At 41.3% G+C, this 23,991-nt stretch overlaps 1 protein-coding gene across 4 annotated transcripts; it reads right to left on the bottom strand.

The window, feature by feature from the left end:
• LOC8077311 lies at positions 3,246-21,682 on the bottom strand. Of its 4 annotated transcripts, XM_002436602.2 has the most exons (5): positions 21,302-21,632; positions 21,066-21,222; positions 7,298-8,061; positions 4,666-6,214; positions 3,246-3,509 (listed from the first exon to the last, which is right to left on the bottom strand). In XM_002436602.2, the coding sequence occupies exons 2-4, from the start codon at positions 21,120-21,122 to the stop codon at positions 6,208-6,210; spliced, it is 828 nt and encodes a 275-aa protein (XP_002436647.2). In that variant the 5' UTR covers positions 21,123-21,222; positions 21,302-21,632; the 3' UTR covers positions 3,246-3,509; positions 4,666-6,207. The 4 variants fall into 4 exon arrangements, 2 of the variants coding, with proteins under 2 accessions (XP_002436647.2, XP_021304236.1); XR_002448062.1 differs by lacking the exon at positions 7,298-8,061 and having other exon boundaries at positions 21,066-21,667; XM_021448561.1 differs by lacking the exons at positions 3,246-3,509; positions 4,666-6,214; positions 7,298-8,061 and adding an exon at positions 16,833-17,688 and having other exon boundaries at positions 21,066-21,633.

Raw genomic sequence — 23,991 nt, 5'->3', positions numbered from 1 at the left:
GAGTCTGTGGTTTGTTATAATCAGCAATAGCGGTCGCAATGACTGCAAGGATGGAGTCAGATCGCTTGATCATGCTCACGGCCTGGGAAATCTGGAAGGAGAGGAATCACAGGGTTTTTATCAAGATCTGCAGAACTCTGGAGCAAACCTTCTGGGCAATACAAGAGGAGGTGAGAGTCTGGATCAGTGCTGGAAACAAAGGAATCGAAAGGGCTATATATACGACAACCACGGCTGACAGACATTGTGACCAATGATTAGTCAGGTTAGGCGAATGAGTTTGCTGGTTGCTCTCAATATGTAAATCAATCTAGCAACCGGTAGGGGTGGCATGGTCACGCTCTGTAACTATGCAAAAAGGTGTCGACGACGCTGCTTGTGCCAAAAAGGCTGCTTGTGCCAAAAAGGTGTCGACGCTGCTTTTTCCAATGGTTCACAAAGGCCTTGTTTAGCTCCCAGAAAATTTTGCAAAATTTTTCATATTCCCCGTCACATCGAATCTTTAGACGCATGCATGAAGTATTAAATATAGACGAAAATAAAAACTAATTGCATAGTTTGGTCGGAATTAACGAGATGAATTTTTTGAGCCTATTTAGTCTATAATTAAACAATATTTGTCAAATACAAACGAAAGTGCTAGTGTCGATTCCCCAAAATTTTTCAGAACTAAACAAGGCCAAATTTGGCACAATCAGCGTCGACATATGTAATCTGCAATATCTGTGTATGACGTTTTCCATTTCAGAGGACCTGCATGCTTGCTGGAACAATCGAGTTGCTCTGTTGATTGATTTGTTATGAAAGAAAAATACTGCTAAATGGCTGGTAGATTTGGTTGATAAGGTCAAGCAAACAGCCTAGCACCTGCTCGTGCTACGGCATAGGGGGAGAGGAAACGAACGCTGAGGACAACTAGCTTTCTCACAGGGAAACGAACGCTGAAGATAGGGGGAGAGGAAGACCCGGCAAACCTGGTCGTGGCACTGGCACGGCACGAGTGTGCTGCCGAGCTGCAACAGCTTCGCCGAGCATGGTGACGAAGAGGGGCGACTTCAGATGTGGAAGCTCTACTCATTTGAAGCGGAGCACGTTGACTTGCAAGTTTCTCCTCCACCTCGCCATAAGGCCTTGTTTAGTTCACTCTAAAAAGCAAAAAGTTTTCAAGATTTTCCGTCACATCGAATCTTTGGTACATGCATGAAACATTAAATATAGACGAAAACAAAAAGTAATTACACAGTTTAGCTGTAAATCACGAGACGAAACTTTTGATCCTAGTTAGTCCATGATTGGATAATATTTGTCACAAACAAACGAAAGTGCTACAGTACCGAAAACTTTTTCACTTTTCAGAACTAAACAAGGCTTTTCACTTTTCGGAACTAAACAAGGCCTAAATAAACAAGCGATGAAGTGAACAGAGCATGGCTACCACTCCTGACCACAGACATCACTGTGGTGTCTGCACTACAGGGTCCACCTATCAGGGATTCAGGGCTAGCGCCTGTGTCCCAACAGCAACGTTAGACTCGGTCGGGTCAGTCCGTGATCTTGCTCCTTTTGGCTTTTGCGAGGGAATGATCTGCGGAGCATTGTACTAGAATACGAGGTGCCAAACAACGTTAGACTCGGTCCGTGATCTAGGCTGGGTTTCTTTGATAAATCCAGAACCAGGAAGTCCATGCCCAGAACAAACGTAGCTTCGTCTTCTGGTAACACGATTTGTTGCTTCACCGTCTAATGGGTAAACATGGACTCGTTTTGCGAACTAGCTAGGACCGTCAGAATTCGAATGTGTCAAACCATGGATAGTTGAGTGCTATTAGATTCCACGTTGTTCAGTACTTGCATACATTATGTCTGTATGTGTGATGTTTGAACCAAACTGGTTCCTACAATAATATCTAGCCAGCGCCTTGGGCGCTTGCTGCTGTTCAGAAAGGAAGTTCACTCTCTGATCAGGAAGTTCAGGCTCCAAACACTCGAATTCATCGTCACGCTCTACAAACAATGAAACAAATGTGCATTGAGAAAATAGCATAATCAGCGAAGAACGACCACACCACAAGTCAGATTGCAATAAAATACAATACAGCTAGATAAAGGTTTTTTTAAAAAAGATCTAGATTTCCAGCGTTGTACTGAGTCTCGCCCTTCTCCCTTTTCTTACTTTGTACTCTTTTCTGCCTTTTTTCTTTCAATAAAATCCCTGTAGGGGCTTCGGCCCCTCCAGTTTTGTCAAAAAAAAAAGGGCAAACAGAAAGAGTCATTACACGTGCGAGATGCACCTCTCCCTGCTGCCTAGGCTACGGGGAGCAGGAAAGGAAAGCATACAAGTTTATTAAAAAAAAACATTTTGCTCAACAAAAAGGGGTTTCAACTTTCAAGAAGGCCCCTCCCGCAATCGACCACAGTTGACAAGTGTCCCTGATCTCCATGGAAAGAACATTCTCGTTTACAGCTCTGTCCTGAAAAGTTTTTGCATTCCTCTGCTTCCAAATGCACCACAGCGTCAAAATTGCGAGACTATGGACAACTCTGTTGCCATCTTCCACCAGATGTAGCAGCCAACTTTCCAAGTCTCTTAATTCACTCCAAAGGGTTGGGGTTAGGGCCTGACATCTACTCCATCGGGCTACAAGGGTCCAAACCTGTCGAGAGTAGGGGCATTCAAGGAAGAGGTGCTCGGCTGTCTTCAAATTTCTTATGCATAGCGCACAGAAAGCTGACACCAGGATGCGACTAACACTTTAGAAGCTTTTCTCAAAAGAAGCCTATGCGGTCAATCTTTAGACTCTTAGTGTAGTTAGGTTCAGAGGCAAACCTACAGAATCATGTCTCTTATCTCCAAGTTGTGATATGACCAAGACGGAGTTAAAGGAATATGCTTACATTTTTAATGTTTAATCTCTACCTGCACATGGCAAGAGAGGATTTTTCAGCTTGTCACGGATTTTTGGAGGTAAAAGGGAATTTGTATTAATCCCCAGGTTGAGTAGAAGCGAGGAATAAGGATTTATTAAAAGCAAAGTAACAATAAAGAACAGGAACCCAACAATTTTTCTAGTTAATCATGCATGATTAGATGGATATATGGCCATTACCAAATATAGAGATCTAGAAGAGAGTACAGAATCTCAAAGAATAGCATAATCAACAAGAACTAGCCACAATGAAACTGCAGTATAGTTAGATGCACAAGGTCAATGGTTACCAGATGCAACGAACTCGGCATAAGTCTCGAGAGGGATAAATATAGGCTCTGCCTACTGATTCATGTATTATTTCTGGACTGTGATATGAAAACAAAGTGGAGTTGAAGAAACATGCTTAGGACTTGATCACTACAGATTAAAACTAAATAACCCTAAAAATACCAAAAATCCAGAGCCAACTGATACATAAAAATGATAAAGCTGAGTCATAACTTGCATCATGTCTTCGACTTCCCTTCCACATGTAGCTCTTTCCAGTTCTGCTGGGACCTGTGAGCCCCATGTCTGAACCTGCAAATGGAAAAAAAAATGGATCAAATCCATCAGAGAGAAGGTGACCCATTTTGACACTTACATATATACCATAAAACCAACAAGCACCTCACGTTACATCAAGCAACCGTTATGCTCAAACTCAGAGCAACTTTAATTTAACAGTTCGGGTAGGTAGGAAGCATCAAACTACAGTGCATACTGTCCTGAGTATCATATTTGTCTTCTTTGATGCTTTTGTCTCAAACGTCTTCTTCATCAGTGGAAAATCACTACTTAGGCCTTGTTTAGAAGTGAAAAAAATTTGGATTTCGCTACTATAGCACTTTCGTTTGTTTCTGGTAAATAATGTCTAATCATAGACTAACTAGGATCAAAATATTCGTCTCGCGATTTACAGTTAAACTGTGTGATTAGTTTTTGTTTTCGTCTATATTTAATGCTTCATGCATGTACCGCAAGATTCGATGTGACAGGGAATCTTGAAAACTTTTTAGTTTTCGGGTGAACTAAACAAGGCCTTAGTATCTACTCCCTCCGTCCCAAAAAGAGTGTCGTTTTAGAATTTCAGACATCTTGTTTGATCATCCGTCTTATTCAAAAATTTTACAGAAATATTATATATTTTGTTAAGACCTATTTTATCATTAGAGATACTTTACGAATAATTTATTTATTTTATAATTTACATAAAATTTTTAAATAAGACGAAAGGTCAAACACGATTTCTAAAAGTTAAAAACGTCACTCTTTTTGGGATGGAGGGAGGTGCTGTGGTGCAATGCATGTGCATCAGATACTTTCAAGAGTTATGTTGTCAAATCATGCAATTTATGGCAAACTTAAAAAAATGTCAAACAAGATTTATAAAGTTATTTACTACCCTGGGATCCAATCGGTAGCGATGTAAACAGTTCAATGTGATTGGCACAACCTCATAATCTGATGACTGTAACATAACTAGATAGCATAATTTTATTCTGGATGAACAAAATACTATAGTCAATGACAAAAAAAAATACTAGCCACAGTCAGATTGCAAATATAATAGAGACACACAAGGTTTGATACCAAGCAAAGATAAACACAAATAATGCTATGCACTCCTTACACGTTCCAAAGAAGCCCAAGTGGTCTATGGTCTTACTATGCTTAGGTGCAGAAGCAAACTTACAACATCATGTATATTTCCAGCCGGGCTGTGTATGATCAAAATGGGGTTGAAGGAATGTTCTCACACCTTGATGCTACCTGCACAAGACAAAAATGAAAACAAAATAATCAATGAAATTTCAGCATGCAACTAAAGCATTTAGAGAATAAGGGGACTTTTATATATTACCTCTCGATGACATTAGCCAAAGTCTTGTAAAAGAATGAAAGGAAAAGGAACCATATGGTTGCGAGGTCACAAGAAGTATCACAAAATTATAGTAATTTGGTATGTCCATAGTTGTAATTTTGTAGTACTTCTTGGGCCACAGAAATCTCAAAACTAATATAGAATACAATCAAACTTTACCTTGATAATCCTATTATGAGTAAATGAATAGGGTCATCAACAAATATAGAAATATGCAATTCCATAGTGATCTGATCACTAATCTCAGAAAATAGCAAGATCAACAAGAACTATCCAGTAGCCACAAACAGATTTGCAATAGGGCTACACAAGGTCTATATGTAAAGCATGACAACAAGATGCAATTAGAGCATGCTTTGTTAGGAGCTACCACTTTGCCACACTAAACTCATTAAGATGTTTGGAAAGATGCCTAAGTTTTCATTCAATGGTCGATCGCATCGCATCATATCTTGTTTGGGGGATGTGATCTGATCAAGGTTAATCTGAAAGGAATGCTTAGGCCTCAATCGTTACCTGCACACAACAGAAAAACAAACAAAGACAATCACAGTAATTATGAGCATTTACTAGAAGTTTTTAAGAGCAAAGAGGATGTGTCCTAAGTCCTAACACACAACCTGGACAGAAGCCAGATAAAATATCTAACAAAAGAAAATGCAACATGATAACTAACTAAAATTAGATAACCTCAACAAGCCCCCAAACTTCAGAGCCAACTGAAACTCCAAATCGAGAGATGAAATCTGATCTCCAAATTGCAGAGAGGGAAGCTGTATACGTGACCTGCATGAGCTCCTCCATTCCCCCATGTTGCACTTCAAGTTTTATTGGGTGTGAATCGAGATCCAAATCTCAACCTGTAAGTGGTGGAAAGAAATGGATCCCTTCCAGCATAGGAAAAGGCAAAACCATCTTCACATTTGCATATAACAGATCATCAATACAAATACTTCATCAGATTAGTAAAATCAGGAAGACAAGCCACATAATCATGAACCAGATACAAGATTGCATCATATTAAACCACCACAGATTTCCATATACATTTAATAGTATAAATGGTAAGAGATTCACAAACACGTTTATATACCATAAATAATAATAGACACACCAGCTCAAATTCTCAACCCTGACTCGACAACTCCCATGCATAGTAACAATAAGTAACCACCTCGGCCATATTTAGTACAACATTCATCTGAATATAAATACATATGACGAAGTTCATTGTGGAGATATAGCTAAATAAAGTCTCTTCTGTAGACAGTAGATAGCAGTGTCTCAGGGATCGATATCCCAAAGATGAACCTTTAGTTATAGCCGGCCAGCATCTCTTCTGCTGGATTTCTTTTAGTATCTGCAAGACCCAAAATTACCAACATCTCATCAGCTGCAGGTAACCACCAAATTAACAAAAAAATTTTTTGCAAAAGAGAAATAAACAATTTACTGCAAATAAAATTATTTATATAACGTAACAGCACATTAATAATAATAAAAAGGTATGCGCATCCCAGTCAGGAGTCCCAGCAATAGGGGTTAAGGGCGAGATGGAGCCATGGAGGGAAGCACACGGCGCAGTTTGGCGACAAGGGCCCCGCGCTGGTCGCTGGTGGTGGAAACCAAGGTTCTGGAATTCGGTCCGAATGGGCCGAATTTCACCGAAATTCGTCCATTTCGGTCCGGCCCGAAATAAAATGAATTCGGCCAAAATATTTCGGCCCTATTTGAATTTTCAACTTGTTCTATGGCCCAACACAAGCCCACATACATTCCTGAGCTAATTCAACGCTGAAACCATTGCCCTTCCGCTTCCTCACGGTACTTACGTCGCCGCCAGCGGCGTCGCGTCGTCTCTGCTCCCGTCAAGACTAGGCTCCTGCTGCCATGGTCGCCTCCCCGCAAACATCCGAGCTCGGTCATGGTCTCATGGATGCTCCTTGGCGCCGCAACGTCGCATGGTCAGTTCGTACTGCCCCTCACATGTTGTTGCGCTGCCATCTGCATCTTCTTTGCTGCCTACAGTTCAACGCTGGCTGATTGGATCTGCATCAATTCCCTCCGCTTGAACCGCTCCTTCGGCCATCTTCCGAGCCGCTTACATGTTCAACGCTGGTCCTGTATCCATCCTCTTCATGCCCACCACCAATTCTGACTGTTTGGAGAAATTCTATTCAAATTTAATCAAATTTCATTCAAATTTTGAGTGGGAACCGATCCGAATTTTCCGAATTTCGCCCAATTCGGTGGGCTCCGAATTTTTTTCAGAAATGAATCCCAAAACCTTGGTGGAAACTGGAAAGGGATCGGAGAGTCGAAGGTGGTGGCGCGGAGAGAAGCCACGGCGTCGGACGGTAGGACCAACGCGGGCTGGAGGCGCGCACCGGTAGGGTGTGAAAGCGTGGTGGTCGGTGCGGTGGGCGAGTTTGAGGAAACTTACATGCCGTAGAGGGCCAAAGCCGTGAGCCAGATGAGGGCCGCCGCCGCTGCAAACGCCGTCTTGGTGAGGAACGACACGGCCCCCTGGATATGCCCGTCACCGGCGAAGGCTCCGCCGCCACCTTCGCCGCCGGCGCGGATGTGGGAGACGATGATCAGCGCCATCCCCAGAAAGAAGGTCGCGGCCGCTGCCGCTGGAAGGACACGGGCAGCAACCAGGCCGAGCGCGCGAGCTTGCGCGCCAAAATTGCCGCCGGCCGACCCTGCAGGCTGCACGAAGAAGAAAAACTCGAGGGTGCCAGCCGAAGCGCACAGGATAGCGAAGAATCGATAGAGGCGGCGGCTCCCGGCAGCGCCCGCGGCCGCAGCCGCGGAGTGCTGCAGATGGCGGTAGATGACGGTGATGCCAGTGGCGAGGGTCCCCAGCGCCGCCAGCGGTAGCAGCAGCTCGACCGCGCTGTCGAGCAGTGCGGCTTCTTCAGCTGATGGATCCGCGCCCAGCTGCGGGTCGAGGAAGGTGAAGATGTCGAGGGCGATGAACGCGGCGCACAGGTCGACGACGGCGGCGGCAGAAACTGCGGTCACCATGGTGGTCGGTGGGAGAGGATGGTCTTGCGGTTTGGAGTGCGGAGGGCTTGCTGCTGCCGTCCTTGGACTTGGTGGAGAGGGATCGGATAGAGGGTTTATAAAAGCTGGGGCAGACGCAGACGTCCGATGCGCAGCAGACGTCTCATTCGCGATGTGCGGCGGTGCCGTGGTGGTGGACTGGCAGTGAAGGAAATTTCATGGTGCCATCATTAGGCCTTGTTTAGTTCGCAAAATTTTGGTTTTTCGCTACTGTAGCACTTTCGTTTTTATTTGATAAACATTGTCCAATCACGGAGTAACTAGGCTCAAAAGATTCATCTCACAAATTTTAGATAAACTGTGTAATTAGTTTTTATTTTTGTCTTTATTTAATGCTCCATACATGTGACCAAAGATTCGATGTGACGGAGAATCTTGAAAATTTTTGCGAACTAAACAAGGCCTTAGCTAACCAGTGATTTTTGAGAATGTGCGTGCGAAACATTCTATATTCACACTGCACGTATATCCGACGCGCTTGTTCTATAATCCAACTGACTTGACCTTGTACACTATCTAATTTTATCTAAGCGAAAAACTTTTGCTCCAGTTTTGTGATCCTTTATTTTTAAGGGATGTTTAGATCCTAAAAATTAAATTTTGTTAAAAATTTTAAGATTTTTCGTCACATCGAATCTTACGGCACATGTATGGATCATTAAATATAGATACAAAATAACTAATTGTACAGTTTGCCTGTAATTTATGAGACGAATCTTTCAAACCTAGTTAGTCTATGATTGAATAATATTTGTCAAATATAAACGAAAGTGCTACAGTATTCATTTTGTAAACAAGTTTGTACTAGGCTGCCAAAGTCAACTGCAATTAATGATATGCAAATAAAATTCAGGTGGGGTTTTCCACTGATTTGACCGGTCTTCCTTATTTGTTTGGCTAATAAGTCATGACAGAAAGTACTGTTGCTGATTTATTGTGGGAGAAAAACACTGTTGAATGACAGGCAGTTTCGGCTGGTAAGCCTAAACAAACAACTTTGCTTGAGCTTATGTGTCGAATCTACCAGTCATTCAACAGTATTTTTCTCTCAGAATAAATCAGCAAACAATACTTTCAGTCATAACTTATCAGGCCTGGTTCAGTTCGCGATTTTTTTTTGGATTTCGCTACTGTAGCATTTTGTTTGTTTGTGGCAAATATTGTTCAATCATAAACTAACTTTCATCTATATTTAATACTTCATGCATATGCCTCAAAATTCGATGTGACGAAGAATCTTGAAAAAGATTTTAGGAACTAAACAAGACCTCAGCCAAACGAACAAGACGAATTAATATTTTTGTGGATTTATGGTACCACCGTCACCGTAGCAGTAGTTTCTGAGATTTTTTTTAAAATCTTAGTTTCTGGGATTAGAACACAAAGAAAACTTCTTTCTTCTTCGACATGGCCGAAGCAGCCTATTATTATTTTCAAAGAGCGAAAGGGTATGTTTAGTTCACACCAAAAACCAAAAAAAAATTCAAGATTCTCCGTCACATCGAATCTTACGGCATATGCACGAAGCATTAAATATAGTTAAAAACAAAAGCTAATTACATAGTTTGCCTGTAAATCGCGAGATGAATCTTTTGAGCTTAGTTAGGATAATATTTACCACAAACAAATGAAAGTGCTACAGTACCCCGAACCAAAAATTTTTAGAAACTAAACAAGGCCTTTATAAAGGTATATGTTTGGTCACCTCCTAAAGTTTATATACTTATCTAAATTAGCTCTTAAGGTTTAGTCACCCATGTTTCGTTTGGTGTTGAGAGTTTTTTTAATCTTAGTTTCTGGGATTGGAACATGAAGGAAACTTCCTTCTTCCTCGACATGGCCGATCAGTATATTATTATTTTCATTATTTTCAGAGAGCAAAACGGTATACTCCTACATAAAGATATGTTTGGCTCACACCTCCTAAAGTTTACACTCATTTAAATTAGCTCTTAAAGTTTAGTCACTCCATGTTTCGTTTGGTATACTAAAAGAGACTAAGGTGGTGTTTGGATCCATTTGCCATAGACTAAAGTTTAGCCTTTGTGCTAAAGGTGTTAAAGTTTAGACCAAGTAAGGTGTTTGGATCTAGGGGTTAAAGGTTCTAAAAGGTAAAAAGAAGAGGAGACAAAAAGAGAGTGTTGTACTTTTAGCCTAGTTTAGGTCTCTAGTATAGCAAATGGAAAGAGCAAATGTTTTGCCCATTTGCCCACCTGTTTGGATCCTCATGGCAAAAAAGAGTGCTAAAAGTGCACGACTAAAGTTTTGCCATGAGATGTAAACAGGGCCTAAAAGAGGTCTTTTAGTCCCTGTCAGGGTGTTTGGATCTAAAGTGGCTAAAAGGTGAGACAACATGACTAGGATCTAGGGGTTAAAGGTTCTAAAAGATGAAAAGAAGAGACAAAAAGAGAGTGTTGCACTTTTAGCCCAGTTTAGGCCTCTAGTAGAGCAAATGGAAACAGCAAATGTTTTGTCCATTTGCCCTCCTGTTTGGATCCTCATGGCAAAGAAAGGTGCTAAAAGTGCACGACTAAAGCTTTGCCATGAGATGTAAACATGGCTTAAAAGAGGTATTTTAGTTCCTTTTAGTCAGGTTGTTTGGATCCAAAGGGACTAAAAGTTGAGACAACATGACTAGGATCTAGGGGTTAAAGGTTCTAAAAGGTGAAAAGAAGAGGAGACAAAAAGAGAGTGTTGCACTTTTAACCCAGTTTAGACCTCTAGTAGAGCAAATGAAAAGACCAAATGTTTTGCCCATTTGCCCATCTGTTTCGATCCTCATGGCAAAAAGAGGTGTTAAAAGTGCACAACTAAAGTTTTGCCATAAGATGTAAACATGGCTCAAAAGAGATCTTTTAGTTCCTTTTAGTCAGGGTGTTTGGATCCAAAGTGACTAAAAGTTGAAACAACATGACTAAAAGGTGTGCTATAGTCCCTTTTAGGATCTCTTGGGTGACTAGTGGGACTAACATTCAGTAGCTAAATTCTACTAAGCACTTCTTTATTATTTTTTTTGGAAAAAGTCTACTTTTCCTTCTCCAACTTTTATGAAAGTTCATTTTTCTTTCCTCAACTCTAAAACTAGGCAAACCACATCCCTCAACTTTTTAAACCGTGCGTTTTATCTCCCTTGAGCGGTTTCGAAGGCGGTTTTGCTACAGTGAATGATGGTTTTGCTACAGTGGTAGTGGTTTTGTCTTTTTCTTTTTTAATTATTTCGGCTGAATCTTTGAAAAATCGTAGTAAATCACAGAAAAATCATAAAATAGAAAATCCAATGTTTTTGGACTCCACATAAGTAGATCTACTCAATAAACATATAATATAGTATTCTTTAGTGTAAAGTTTTTGCTATAAAGGTTTTATATTTTTCTTTTTTTTATTTATTTGGTGAATCTTTGAAAAATTATAGTAAGTCATAGAAAAATCATAAAATAGAAAATTTAATTTTGTTGGACTCTACATGAGTATATATACACCATGAACATATAATATGGGTATGCTTAGTCCGACTAAATAATTATAGTAGTTGCAGATATGAATTATTTCAATTAATTACAGAAAAGCATAGATCTAAAGCTACAACAAAAAATTGTACTAAAGCATACCAAATTATATATTTATTGTGTAGATATGCTCATGTGGATTCTAACAAAATTATATTTTCTATTTATGATTTTTTTGCAATTTACTATGATTTTTCAAATAATTAGATGAAATAAATAAAAAAGAAAAAGACAAAACCTTTATAGCAAAAAATTTGTACTAAAACATATAATATTATATATTTATTGTGTAGATCTACTTATGTGGAGTCTAAAAAAATTGGATTTTCTATTTTATAATTTTTTTGTGATTTACTATGATTTTTCAAAAGATTCCAAAATAACTAAAAAACATAAAAAGATAAAACCATCATTGTAGCAAAACCACCATTTAATGTAGTAAAATTGCCTTCGAAACCACTCCAAGAAGGTAAAATGCACGGTTTGAAAAGTTGAGTTAGGTAATTTGTCTGATTTTGGAGTTGAGCGAAAGCGGACTTTCGTGAAAATTGAAGGAGAAAAAGTAGGGTTTTTCCTTAATTTTTTTCGTCTCATGCATCTTATCTGTTTTTATTGGGCCATGCTAGTGGTGTGTAATACCCGATTTTAAGGACAAAACCAGATATACACTATATATGAGTTTTAGTAGTCAAATCTCACATATAGCTACAAATAAGGGGTAATATCAAAAGACAATGCATAAATTATATAACGTGCATAGTATAAGAGAGATAACCTTTAGTATCAAACAGCGGATACGCAACTCCAACTTCGGGTATTAACTTCACTCTACAGGATCCAACTGACTGGTTGATCACAAGCCTAAACTTCTCCTGAGGTTTGGGGGAAATAGCAAGAGTGAGTCCATGTCGAACTCCACAAGTATAGCAACTAGATTATATAGCTCCCACAATCTCATGATCAATGTGACATAAATTATGTATAGCATTAAATAATAAATAATGAGCATATTTAACACATAGGAATCATTATCGTCGCAGCAAGAATCCCCAAGGCCGCTCCTGACCGTGAGCTCGGCTAGTATACTAGTTTTTCACCCTCTGCAGAGGTTGCACATCTTTACCCATGAGTCATGATTTACCCTTTCGCCCGAGGTAGCTAGTCTCTTAACCCCCTTCCTAGGGAGGTCGGCAGGGATCACTATGAAGTCTTTCAAAGGTTCGTCTAACAAGTTAGGGCCGCTTGGTTTCATTAGTCAGTCCGTGTGATTCACCCGCAGGAATCCACGGTCTGCTATTCCCCAATTGCGCCACAACGGGTAACCGCTAACGAGCTAGAAAAGTTACTCATACTTAACTAAAGCCAGAGCCATTATAGCCCTCATGGTTGCACTGTTGTCCCGGTTATCACTTACAGATAAATCATCAAGTGGCTAAAGAGTCATTTTTATCATTTATTACTTAACATTAATCTAGTCACAGGATCATGGTCACAGAAATAAAATCCAAATTACTATACTTGCCTTAATCCAAATGCTCTTGCTTATCCTTTTGGTTCTGCTGGTCTCTCTTGTTGCCAAAGCTTTGATCTTGATCACCGAAACTGCTCTCCGTCTAAACTCGATCATCGATCACACAAACAATCGGAGAAAACATACACGAGCAAACAAAGCTACAATTAGAACAGTACACCAAACATATAAAAACAGTATGAAAAGTTTATAAAATGATTCTACGCATCGCTACGATTTCATGGACGTAAAGATCACGAAAATCGAAGTTGAAACGAAAAAGATATGAATTTTCCAAGATTTTGTATAGAAAAGAAATTAATTAATTAAAGTCACAAAATTATAAAGTTTCAAACTGGTGAATTAAGTTTACTAACATGTAGGGCTCATTATTACGAATCCAACGCAATTTGAATGGGTCAAATCAGAGTTAAAATGAGCATTCTATAAACTATTTAAATTCAGTGGCATTTCTGTAATTAGTGAAAACGCATTTTGAACCGAACCGAGGGAAAGTACGTTTTCAAAAGCTAAAAGCGTAAACTGCGACAGCGCCTTGGACCGCGGGTTCAAAACGCGAGTCTCCCAGGGTTTCTTTAGCAAAAACGCCAGCGAAACGTTTTCTTCTAATCTGGGCGCTCGGTTTCTAATCCTACGGCTCAGATCGCGCAGGGAAGAAAATGGCTGGCCACCTCGCCGGAGCAGTGCTCCCCGCGGCGGCGCCATTATCGACCCTCGCCGGAGTTCGAGAAATCTCGCTTTGGTGTGCCAAACTCGAAACCGAGATCATGGAAACGAAGCGGAGGTCTATTCGAGCTCACCTAGGGCCTCCTCGCGATCAGGGACGGCTCGGAGAAGGCCGGCGTCGAGAGATGGCGGATCCCTGGCCACTGCGAAAGTTCGGCGCGGAGTTAGGAGCGATAGATCGCGCTAGAGGGTACAAGGAAGGGCTCGGCACCTTCGTTTTCTCGTCGCGAAGCTCGGCAAGCTCTTGAATTTGGAAACGCGTCAGCCGAGGAAGAGTTTCACAGCGGCGGTATTCTCTGCTTCACGGCGAGATCCGAAAGCAATGCTGGGCGGCGGCTAGGGGCTCGCGACTCTAATAGATGGAAAAGAGGGAAGCACGGGGGGAGAGCGTGGAGGCTTATTGCGGCTCGGTGCGCACAAGGGCAGGAAATCCCGAGACTCGCGGGATTTGGTTCCTGGACGGAGTCCGGTTCGGCCACGCTCAAGGAAGAAGAAAGGAGAGGGCGCTGCCAGGTGGGCCCGATCCGTCAGCGTCTGGAAGAGGAGAGGAGGGGAGCGCTGGGTGAGCCGAGTGGGCTGCGGCCCGAGACGAGGGGAGAGGGGGAAGGGCGCGGGGCAGGCTGGGCTGCGGCCTGGTTTCCAGGGAGCGGCTTCCTCCTTTTTTTTTTTGTTATTTCCAAACCCTTTTTAAATCAGTTTGAAAACCATTTTAAAGTCAGTTGGAATTATTTTGAAATTTGGGATCAAATCACTCAGCAACAAAAGATGAATTCTCCAGCATGATTGCACATTCAGGTTACTAAACCCTAGGATTAATTTTATTTAAATGAAAATATTATTTTCCTATGTTTCATGAGCACAGAAATTCATAATTAAATTATTTTAGCTCTAATTCCCAAAAATTAATTTTTTTAGGGTGTTACAAATCTACCCCCCTTAAAATGAATCTCGTCCTCGAGATTCGGAAGAGACACGGATTCCAAAAGAGAAACAGGAAGAAGATCTTGATCATTATTTCAACTTGACAACTTGTATTACAATGCAAGCACTTATGTTTCGGGATTACAACTTGTGAACAAAACTTCCATAAGATGTCTATTATTTGTAATTGCTCACTGTCCATCTTGACTACCAACTTTTCAACTTATACAACTCGAAGACATGATAACTTAGCATGGGTATGCCTCCTCAGGTAGGAGTGGACCACCTTGATACTCAATTCTTTTCCCTGATGGTGCGGTTAAGAAAATTTTCCACTGGGTAGCATAGATCACTGCCTTGTGTGCACATAACCATCCATTGCCAAGAACCAAAGGAATATTGAGTGACTCTAGCACAATGAGGTTTACAGTGAAGTTTTCCTTCTTTATGACAAGATTGATATTTGAGCAAACCTGATCTGCCTGTATTTCTCCCATTGGGGTTTGAACTAACAAAGGCTTTCTCGTCGGACACTTCACCCGTTCGATTGTCTTTACCAAGTCAGCGGATATGAAAGAATGTGAAGCACTTCGGTCAAACAGAGCAAAAACTAGTACTGAGTCCACTTGAATATAGCCTCCCACCACTTTGGTGGCTCCTTGAATGTTATGCATATCCACATTGTTCAGTCTTCCATTGATATAATTTCGCTGTACTTTATTTCCGAGAGCAGGCTTCTTACGAGCTTTCCTTTTACGCTTCCGTCGTTGTGGATTTTGATTTGATTCATTGTCAACTTGCTCCTCAATATTATTTTGATAACACTCAGCTTTGTCATACTCATAGCATCTTTCTTCAAAGGCAAGATGATCATAATCTTCCCACCTATCCATGAGAGGTGTCATATTGTGCTCCGGATTCTTGGGACACTACACTCCCTGTCATCAAGTGACCAACGTCAGTAACACGGCAAGGATAGATGATCATAACCATAGAATATCTTAGAAGACAATTATCACTCCAAGCTAGTCTTAAAATGCATCACCCGTGTTATCAAGGTACTACCCCCCTTAAAATTAGATTGATTGGGGACACTAGGGACTAGTTCTCCTATCCTTTTTGGACGCCACACATCATAGTCTTTTACATTCGTGGTACCGAGTCTCTTGTTCCAACATTATCCAATTCTTCTCCATGTAACCCCTTTATTTAGGCTACCCCCCTTAATAAAGGTCATCTAGGGGACACAAGAAAAGTAGCTAGCATGTTTTCCAGACAAGTTAACTAACATTGAGAACTTATGACATCCCAAAGAGCTTCTGTGCAAGAGAACAAACATGTATCCTGACATTTTTCCGCGATATGAAAAACACCAGCATAGAAAAATAGGTATAACTCCCATTCTGTTAATCCAATAGAGTTGTAGCTTATACCGTTAGAAAGATTATGAAATTCCCTACAACTTTCCTGTAGAAGACGTCCTTAGGTTCTGTATTTAGGCTCAGGTAAAACAGCCAAACATAATATCCTTCCTGATAATATCTCAGCAAGGATGCAGTAAATTCCAGAAATTATACCTCGAGCTACTTAACTCATATGGAGATGATCCTTACATTGTTGAAAAGCTTATGAAATCCTTTACAACTTTCGTATACAACTTTTTCCCAGATTCTGTCTTTAAGCTTGGCTGAGAATAGGAATTGCCAGATCTATCCAGATTTTGAAACAGAACAGAAATATCCAACTGTAAATATCATATCTCGGGTTCTGCTTATCCAAATAAGTTTTAGTTTATACCGTTGGAAAGCTTAGCAAATTTCCTACAACTTTTCTATAGAAAATTTTTCCAAATTCTATATCTATGTTTGTCTCAAACAGTAAGCAACTAAAACTGATCCAGATTCTTGGCAGCACAGTTGTATCATCTTGTGATTTTTGTAACTTCTAAACCATAATAGCTATAAGGGTGATTCTTGTGGTCAGAGAAAGATCTTGGAGTCTAGTTATTCCCAGAAAAGTTTAGTAAACTTTGCACGATCAGATCTTGATATACACTATGATTATTGCATACTGCTCCAGAAATCAGCAAAAGACAGAAACAGGATATAACCAAACCCAACTACTTATGTCATTACTCCTTATGCCTTAGTTCTATAAACTAAATGAAATTGTGAAGAACTTCACAAAATCATTACACTCATTACAAAGATCCAAATCAAACATTATCATAATAACAAGCAATTAAGCATTAAGGTTCACAAGGCACACAAACTCAACTTTCGCTACTAGCGTTTTTATTACACCAGGGGACACGGACACCTATATCTTAGACTTAGTGTGGTTATCTTCACGATGCATCTGTTGCTTCTTTTGTGGACAAGAGCTTATATAATGTCCTTCTTGTTGGCAGTGATAACACCTTCTCTTAGCTGGATCCTTTGTGATGTTATTTTCCACTGAAGTGTTGTTCGGTGTGTTATCAACTTGCATACTCTGATGGTTTATCTTTGCCTGGTTAGATTTCTTTCTACATTGCTTGATCCTCCGAGGTTGAAACTCTCTATAAGTAATTGTCCACCCATCTATGCATACCTCATGAGCAGTGGGATTAGCTTGGGGAATTTGTTCATCTCCAAGTTTTGAGTTTTCCTGACGAGAATTTGAAGCTACATGTGACATCTTGGGATTTGGGTGTTGATCACTTCCCAATGTCGGCTCTAGTGTTTTTGCCTTCCTCTTCTTATCCTCATTAGTCACACAGGTTGGTTTTGTCTTAACTTCCTTCTTAGATGACATATTCCGAAGACAAGGAAGACCATAATGCTCACAACAGTGGCATTGATCCTGATATCCTGATGTATTACTCCCAACGCTTCCATGATTTCTCATATTTTTCCAAGCTTCTGCTACTTGTCTCCTCACGGGTCCTGAGATACGTTGTTGAGAGTTCTTATTCTGAGTTATTCCTTCCACTACTTGTGTTTGCATGGCTAGAAGCTTCTCCATGTCGAATGCTTTTACGGTTGGAAAATCTGGGTGCTTTCGTTCCTTCTTGTCAAAGGTCTCCTCGTTATGATCCATCTAAAGAGACAAAGAGAGAGGATTTAGAATAGAGACAAGATTTTATAAAAGAACTAGGCAAGAGGTAAGCATAACTTTTAGCAACTATCAAGGTCAAGGCGAAAAGCAAGAAGTAAGCAAAGATAGAAGCATGCCAAAACGTCCAGTTCTAACTAGGCCTGCGTCCTACAGTCAGCATTGCTTTGATACCACTTTGTAATACCCGATTTTAAGGACAAAACCAGATATACACTATATATGAGTTTTAGTAGTCAAATCTCACATATAGCTACAAATAAGGGGTAATATCAAAAGACAATGCATAAATTATATAACGTGCATAGTATAAGAGAGATAACCTTTAGTATCAAACAGCGGATACGCAACTCCAACTTCGGGTATTAACTTCACTCTACAGGATCCAACTGACTGGTTGATCACAAGCCTAAACTTCTCCTGAGGTTTGGGGGAAATAGCAAGAGTGAGTCCATGTCGAACTCCACAAGTATAGCAACTAGATTATATAGCTCCCACAATCTCATGATCAATGTGACATAAATTATGTATAGCATTAAATAATAAATAATGAGCATATTTAACACATAGGAATCATTATCGTCGCAGCAAGAATCCCCAAGGCCGCTCCTGACCGTGAGCTCGGCTAGTATACTAGTTTTTCACCCTCTGCAGAGGTTGCACATCTTTACCCATGAGTCATGATTTACCCTTTCGCCCGAGGTAGCTAGTCTCTTAACCCCCTTCCTAGGGAGGTCGGCAGGGATCACTATGAAGTCTTTCAAAGGTTCGTCTAACAAGTTAGGGCCGCTTGGTTTCATTAGTCAGTCCGTGTGATTCACCCGCAGGAATCCACGGTCTGCTATTCCCCAATTGCGCCACAACGGGTAACCGCTAACGAGCTAGAAAAGTTACTCATACTTAACTAAAGCCAGAGCCATTATAGCCCTCATGGTTGCACTGTTGTCCCGGTTATCACTTACAGATAAATCATCAAGTGGCTAAAGAGTCATTTTTATCATTTATTACTTAACATTAATCTAGTCACAGGATCATGGTCACAGAAATAAAATCCAAATTACTATACTTGCCTTAATCCAAATGCTCTTGCTTATCCTTTTGGTTCTGCTGGTCTCTCTTGTTGCCAAAGCTTTGATCTTGATCACCGAAACTGCTCTCCGTCTAAACTCGATCATCGATCACACAAACAATCGGAGAAAACATACACGAGCAAACAAAGCTACAATTAGAACAGTACACCAAACATATAAAAACAGTATGAAAAGTTTATAAAATGATTCTACGCATCGCTACGATTTCATGGACGTAAAGATCACGAAAATCGAAGTTGAAACGAAAAAGATATGAATTTTCCAAGATTTTGTATAGAAAAGAAATTAATTAATTAAAGTCACAAAATTATAAAGTTTCAAACTGGTGAATTAAGTTTACTAACATGTAGGGCTCATTATTACGAATCCAACGCAATTTGAATGGGTCAAATCAGAGTTAAAATGAGCATTCTATAAACTATTTAAATTCAGTGGCATTTCTGTAATTAGTGAAAACGCATTTTGAACCGAACCGAGGGAAAGTACGTTTTCAAAAGCTAAAAGCGTAAACTGCGACAGCGCCTTGGACCGCGGGTTCAAAACGCGAGTCTCCCAGGGTTTCTTTAGCAAAAACGCCAGCGAAACGTTTTCTTCTAATCTGGGCGCTCGGTTTCTAATCCTACGGCTCAGATCGCGCAGGGAAGAAAATGGCTGGCCACCTCGCCGGAGCAGTGCTCCCCGCGGCGGCGCCATTATCGACCCTCGCCGGAGTTCGAGAAATCTCGCTTTGGTGTGCCAAACTCGAAACCGAGATCATGGAAACGAAGCGGAGGTCTATTCGAGCTCACCTAGGGCCTCCTCGCGATCAGGGACGGCTCGGAGAAGGCCGGCGTCGAGAGATGGCGGATCCCTGGCCACTGCGAAAGTTCGGCGCGGAGTTAGGAGCGATAGATCGCGCTAGAGGGTACAAGGAAGGGCTCGGCACCTTCGTTTTCTCGTCGCGAAGCTCGGCAAGCTCTTGAATTTGGAAACGCGTCAGCCGAGGAAGAGTTTCACAGCGGCGGTATTCTCTGCTTCACGGCGAGATCCGAAAGCAATGCTGGGCGGCGGCTAGGGGCTCGCGACTCTAATAGATGGAAAAGAGGGAAGCACGGGGGGAGAGCGTGGAGGCTTATTGCGGCTCGGTGCGCACAAGGGCAGGAAATCCCGAGACTCGCGGGATTTGGTTCCTGGACGGAGTCCGGTTCGGCCACGCTCAAGGAAGAAGAAAGGAGAGGGCGCTGCCAGGTGGGCCCGATCCGTCAGCGTCTGGAAGAGGAGAGGAGGGGAGCGCTGGGTGAGCCGAGTGGGCTGCGGCCCGAGACGAGGGGAGAGGGGGAAGGGCGCGGGGCAGGCTGGGCTGCGGCCTGGTTTCCAGGGAGCGGCTTCCTCCTTTTTTTTTTTTGTTATTTCCAAACCCTTTTTAAATCAGTTTGAAAACCATTTTAAAGTCAGTTGGAATTATTTTGAAATTTGGGATCAAATCACTCAGCAACAAAAGATGAATTCTCCAGCATGATTGCACATTCAGGTTACTAAACCCTAGGATTAATTTTATTTAAATGAAAATATTATTTTCCTATGTTTCATGAGCACAGAAATTCATAATTAAATTATTTTAGCTCTAATTCCCAAAAATTAATTTTTTTAGGGTGTTACATGGTGAGATAGGGCAGTGCACAATAATAGGGCCGTAGCCCACCTATTCTCTAGTCTATAGTTCTATACTAGAACAAGCATCTTGGTCCATGTTTTCACAAGCTTCTTCAGGTGAGCCAATAGACCGGATTTTTCCAGGGCCGAGCTTGACCCATTCTGTTCAATATGATGATACTGGTCTTACAAATTAACCTTTGACTGTTTATTTAATGTACGTTATATTATTGATACTTATAATTTATGATAACTAGATAGTAGATTTAAATAAAAGTCTAACCATATCAAATTGTATTATAATAATTTAGAATTACTAGTGAAATTATTGATAAAAAAAATAAAGTTTGAATCTCAATATGTGTGTGGGTCTTTCTTATAAAAGGGAATGAGTAGACTATCCTAAAATATAAACATATATACCCACGTAGCTCAGAGCTGAAAAGCTAGCTTGCTTAATTTTCACTAAATTAAACGAAAGTGCTCCCTATGCCCAGAGTTCAAATCAAAGAGGAAAAGAACCACAAAGTTTTATTTATCCCTTGATGCAGGTACCCTATGTGCTATGTAACCCGATGACAGCTACAAGAAATTCTCCACGATTAATCAGTGTACTGTATCTACAAGTTGAATGCATACCTTTTGCTTACTAGCAGTCAGATCCGCAGCAACTGTACTTGTACTATAGGTTGCCATCTGAGACTCAGAGCAAGGAGTTGGAGATTTATCTGAAGACTCAAGTGAAGCTTGCTAATGCTAGCTAATTTGTGTGCTCACTTGCATGGTAGAAAGTCGCCTAGATTTGGTTCCAAAAAAGACAAGTAAAAGTGGCACATCAGCACAAGGCGCAGTAAAGATGGGAGACCAGGAAAAACCTGCAGTTGCCGTGGCACGAGCGGCAGCAGAGAAGCTCAGCTCCGGCCAGCCTTCAGGCCCATCTCCGGTGGGGATTAGCAGCATCCAGCACATCGGCGAGCATGGAGATGGAGAGCGGTCGAGCGGAGCGGCAGTTTAGATGTGGTAGTTTGAGCGGGAGCAAACGTTGACCTGCAAGGCTGATGAGCCTGCAAGTCTCCTCACCAATCCTCAGCCAACGCCATGGACAAGACATCACTGTGGTTCTGAAAATTAAATGGGTCCATCTATCACAGCAACTCCAGCATGCCCCTACTCAAGCCCAAATAGCTAAATATGGGTGTCCAGCAGGGTCCCTACTCTAGACTCCATATTTGGCTGGACATCCATATTTCTTTCCCAGACCCCATTCCTGTTGGCTCAACAGGACAGCCTCCATCCTCCATCGCGTGTTCTAGCCCCCAGAGCATGCTCCCTCTCTCTCTCTTTCGTTGCATGTGCATGACACCCTACGGTAACCGACTCGATGCTCTAATGTATTCCTGTCCAAAGGAAGAAGAAAGAGAAAGAAGAAAAATACAATGACGAGTGGGTCCCTCTCTCTGGAATAGGTTTGGAGGCCCAAATTTGGATGCTATTGTTAGAGTTGAAGAAAAAAGTTATGCCCCAAGAAGTAGGAAGAGTACCCGAATTAAAAGTAGGGGTCTAGTTTTGGGGCTACTGCTGGAGTTGCTCTCAAAGAGTTAGGGAGTGTTTGGCACTGCTCCACAAACTCCACTATGGAACAGCTCCACAAAAAATTAGAGTTTGTGGAGTATCTCTTTAGGTGCTTTCACAACTCCACCCTTTTTTCTCCAACTGAGTGCGTGGAGCTGAAACCGTTTGGCTAAAAAATATGAAGCGGAGCTGAAAAACATGGAGCAGAGCATACCCTAAAATATCCAGCTCCTTGTACGGCGGAATATGCGGCTCATCACGAGCAGTACTAGGGAGGCTACTAGCTGCCAAACGACGTTAAAACAACCGGTCCTAGTTGTTAAACAACCATCGGGCATCGACCTAATCCGTGCCCAACGGTTGGATTGCTTCCCCCTTTTCAATAATTTACAATTCAGAATTCAGTGGGTTTTTACAGCAGGGCGAATTGCTCTGGAAGCACAACAGTAGTTGCTGTTAGATCCATCACTAGTGAGTAGAAATCACGCCTTTATTTCCTTTACTCAGTTGTACGTTACTTGTGAATTGGTGATGTGTGAGCATCCTTCTCCGGCCGTCTCTCTAACACTGCATCTACTGCTACATGATCATTTTTTTTCTTTTTGACGGAGAACAGGAGCGGCACGCCCCTACCTGCTACATGCATGCTCATGAAGCCATTCTCCCGGTCCCGGATATACTCCAACATCTCTGGAGCTGCAGGCTCCCTACTACATGCTCGTCTCTTCTGCTGGCTTCTTGACAACAACAGGCTACACTCCCAGGCTAACGTCTACAACAAGGACATTTGGAAGCTGGAGAAATCATACTACCAGAATTGCCTTGGTACTCTAGAGACCGGGGATCACATGTTTGTTACTTTGATTCTCACATACTATAGCCTCCCACATTTGAGACTATTTAGGATTTAATTTTCTTTTTGAAGAAAGACTGCTTAGGAATTCATCTCGACAGAGGAGAGCAACGTTGCCCATGGATGATTGGTTCTGCTCTGCACGACTGGCACTTGCCTCATTCGATCAGAATGGATTGCCTGCAATATAGGGGGCTGATCTTGGAGTCTCGCATTGACTCCTTGAAAAGAGCTCATATGTGATATTATCAGGAACTGTCTCAGTTTCTTTTGAGGAAAAAAAATCCAAAGGAATATTGCCATCCAAGTGCGCCGGGCCAGTGACACATGAGAATGAGACTACGAGAGATCTCACATAGTGATATCGCCTGATCCGAGCCTAATTTCGGAACGCGGCAACGTATATATACTGACCCAAGCAAAACTGTGCCGATCGGTGTAATGTTCACAGAACTTCAGATTGCCTTTAGCAGCCTTGTTTACTTCTACCCCAAAACTTAAATTTTTTAAGATTTTCCGTCACATCGAATCCTTAGACGTATGCATGGAGTATTAAATATAGACAAAAATAAAAACTAATTGCACAGTTTGATCGGAATTTACGAGACAAATCTTTTGAGCCTAGTTAATCTATAATTAGACAATAATTACCACAAACAAATGAAAGTATTATAAGGGCACTCACAATGCAGACTCTATCATAGAGTCTAAAGTTATTTATTACCTCGAACAATGTGGACTTAGAGTCTAAATAAGACTTGGAGTCTTATTTTTTCTATCTCTTTCTTCAATAAATATGCTGTCACATTAGCAAAATACCATAAATAGTATGTAATTAATTGTCTTGGACTCTGTGATAGAGTATTGCATTGTGAGTGGCCTAATGTTACGAAATTTTTTCCTCCCCAAACTAAATACGGCTGCTAAAGGGGAAAGTATGCGTGCCGCGCTGCCGGCCGGTCAGCGTCAGGGCAATTAATTGGCTTGGACGTTAGAACGTGTGGAAACATCAGGACCACAGGGTGAAGGATGGCGAAAATAAAAGTTGCTTGACTCGGCTTGCCAGTTGCTTGGAGAGAGTCCAAGATAAAGTGAGTTTTTTTTAAATGCTCTAGAAACTTGAACATATAAATCTTTTGT

Source organism: Sorghum bicolor, chromosome 10 (assembly GCF_000003195.3).
Source record: "Sorghum bicolor cultivar BTx623 chromosome 10, Sorghum_bicolor_NCBIv3, whole genome shotgun sequence".
NCBI lineage: Eukaryota > Viridiplantae > Streptophyta > Magnoliopsida > Poales > Poaceae > Sorghum > Sorghum bicolor.
This window is presented reverse-complemented; position numbering and strand designations above follow the sequence as displayed.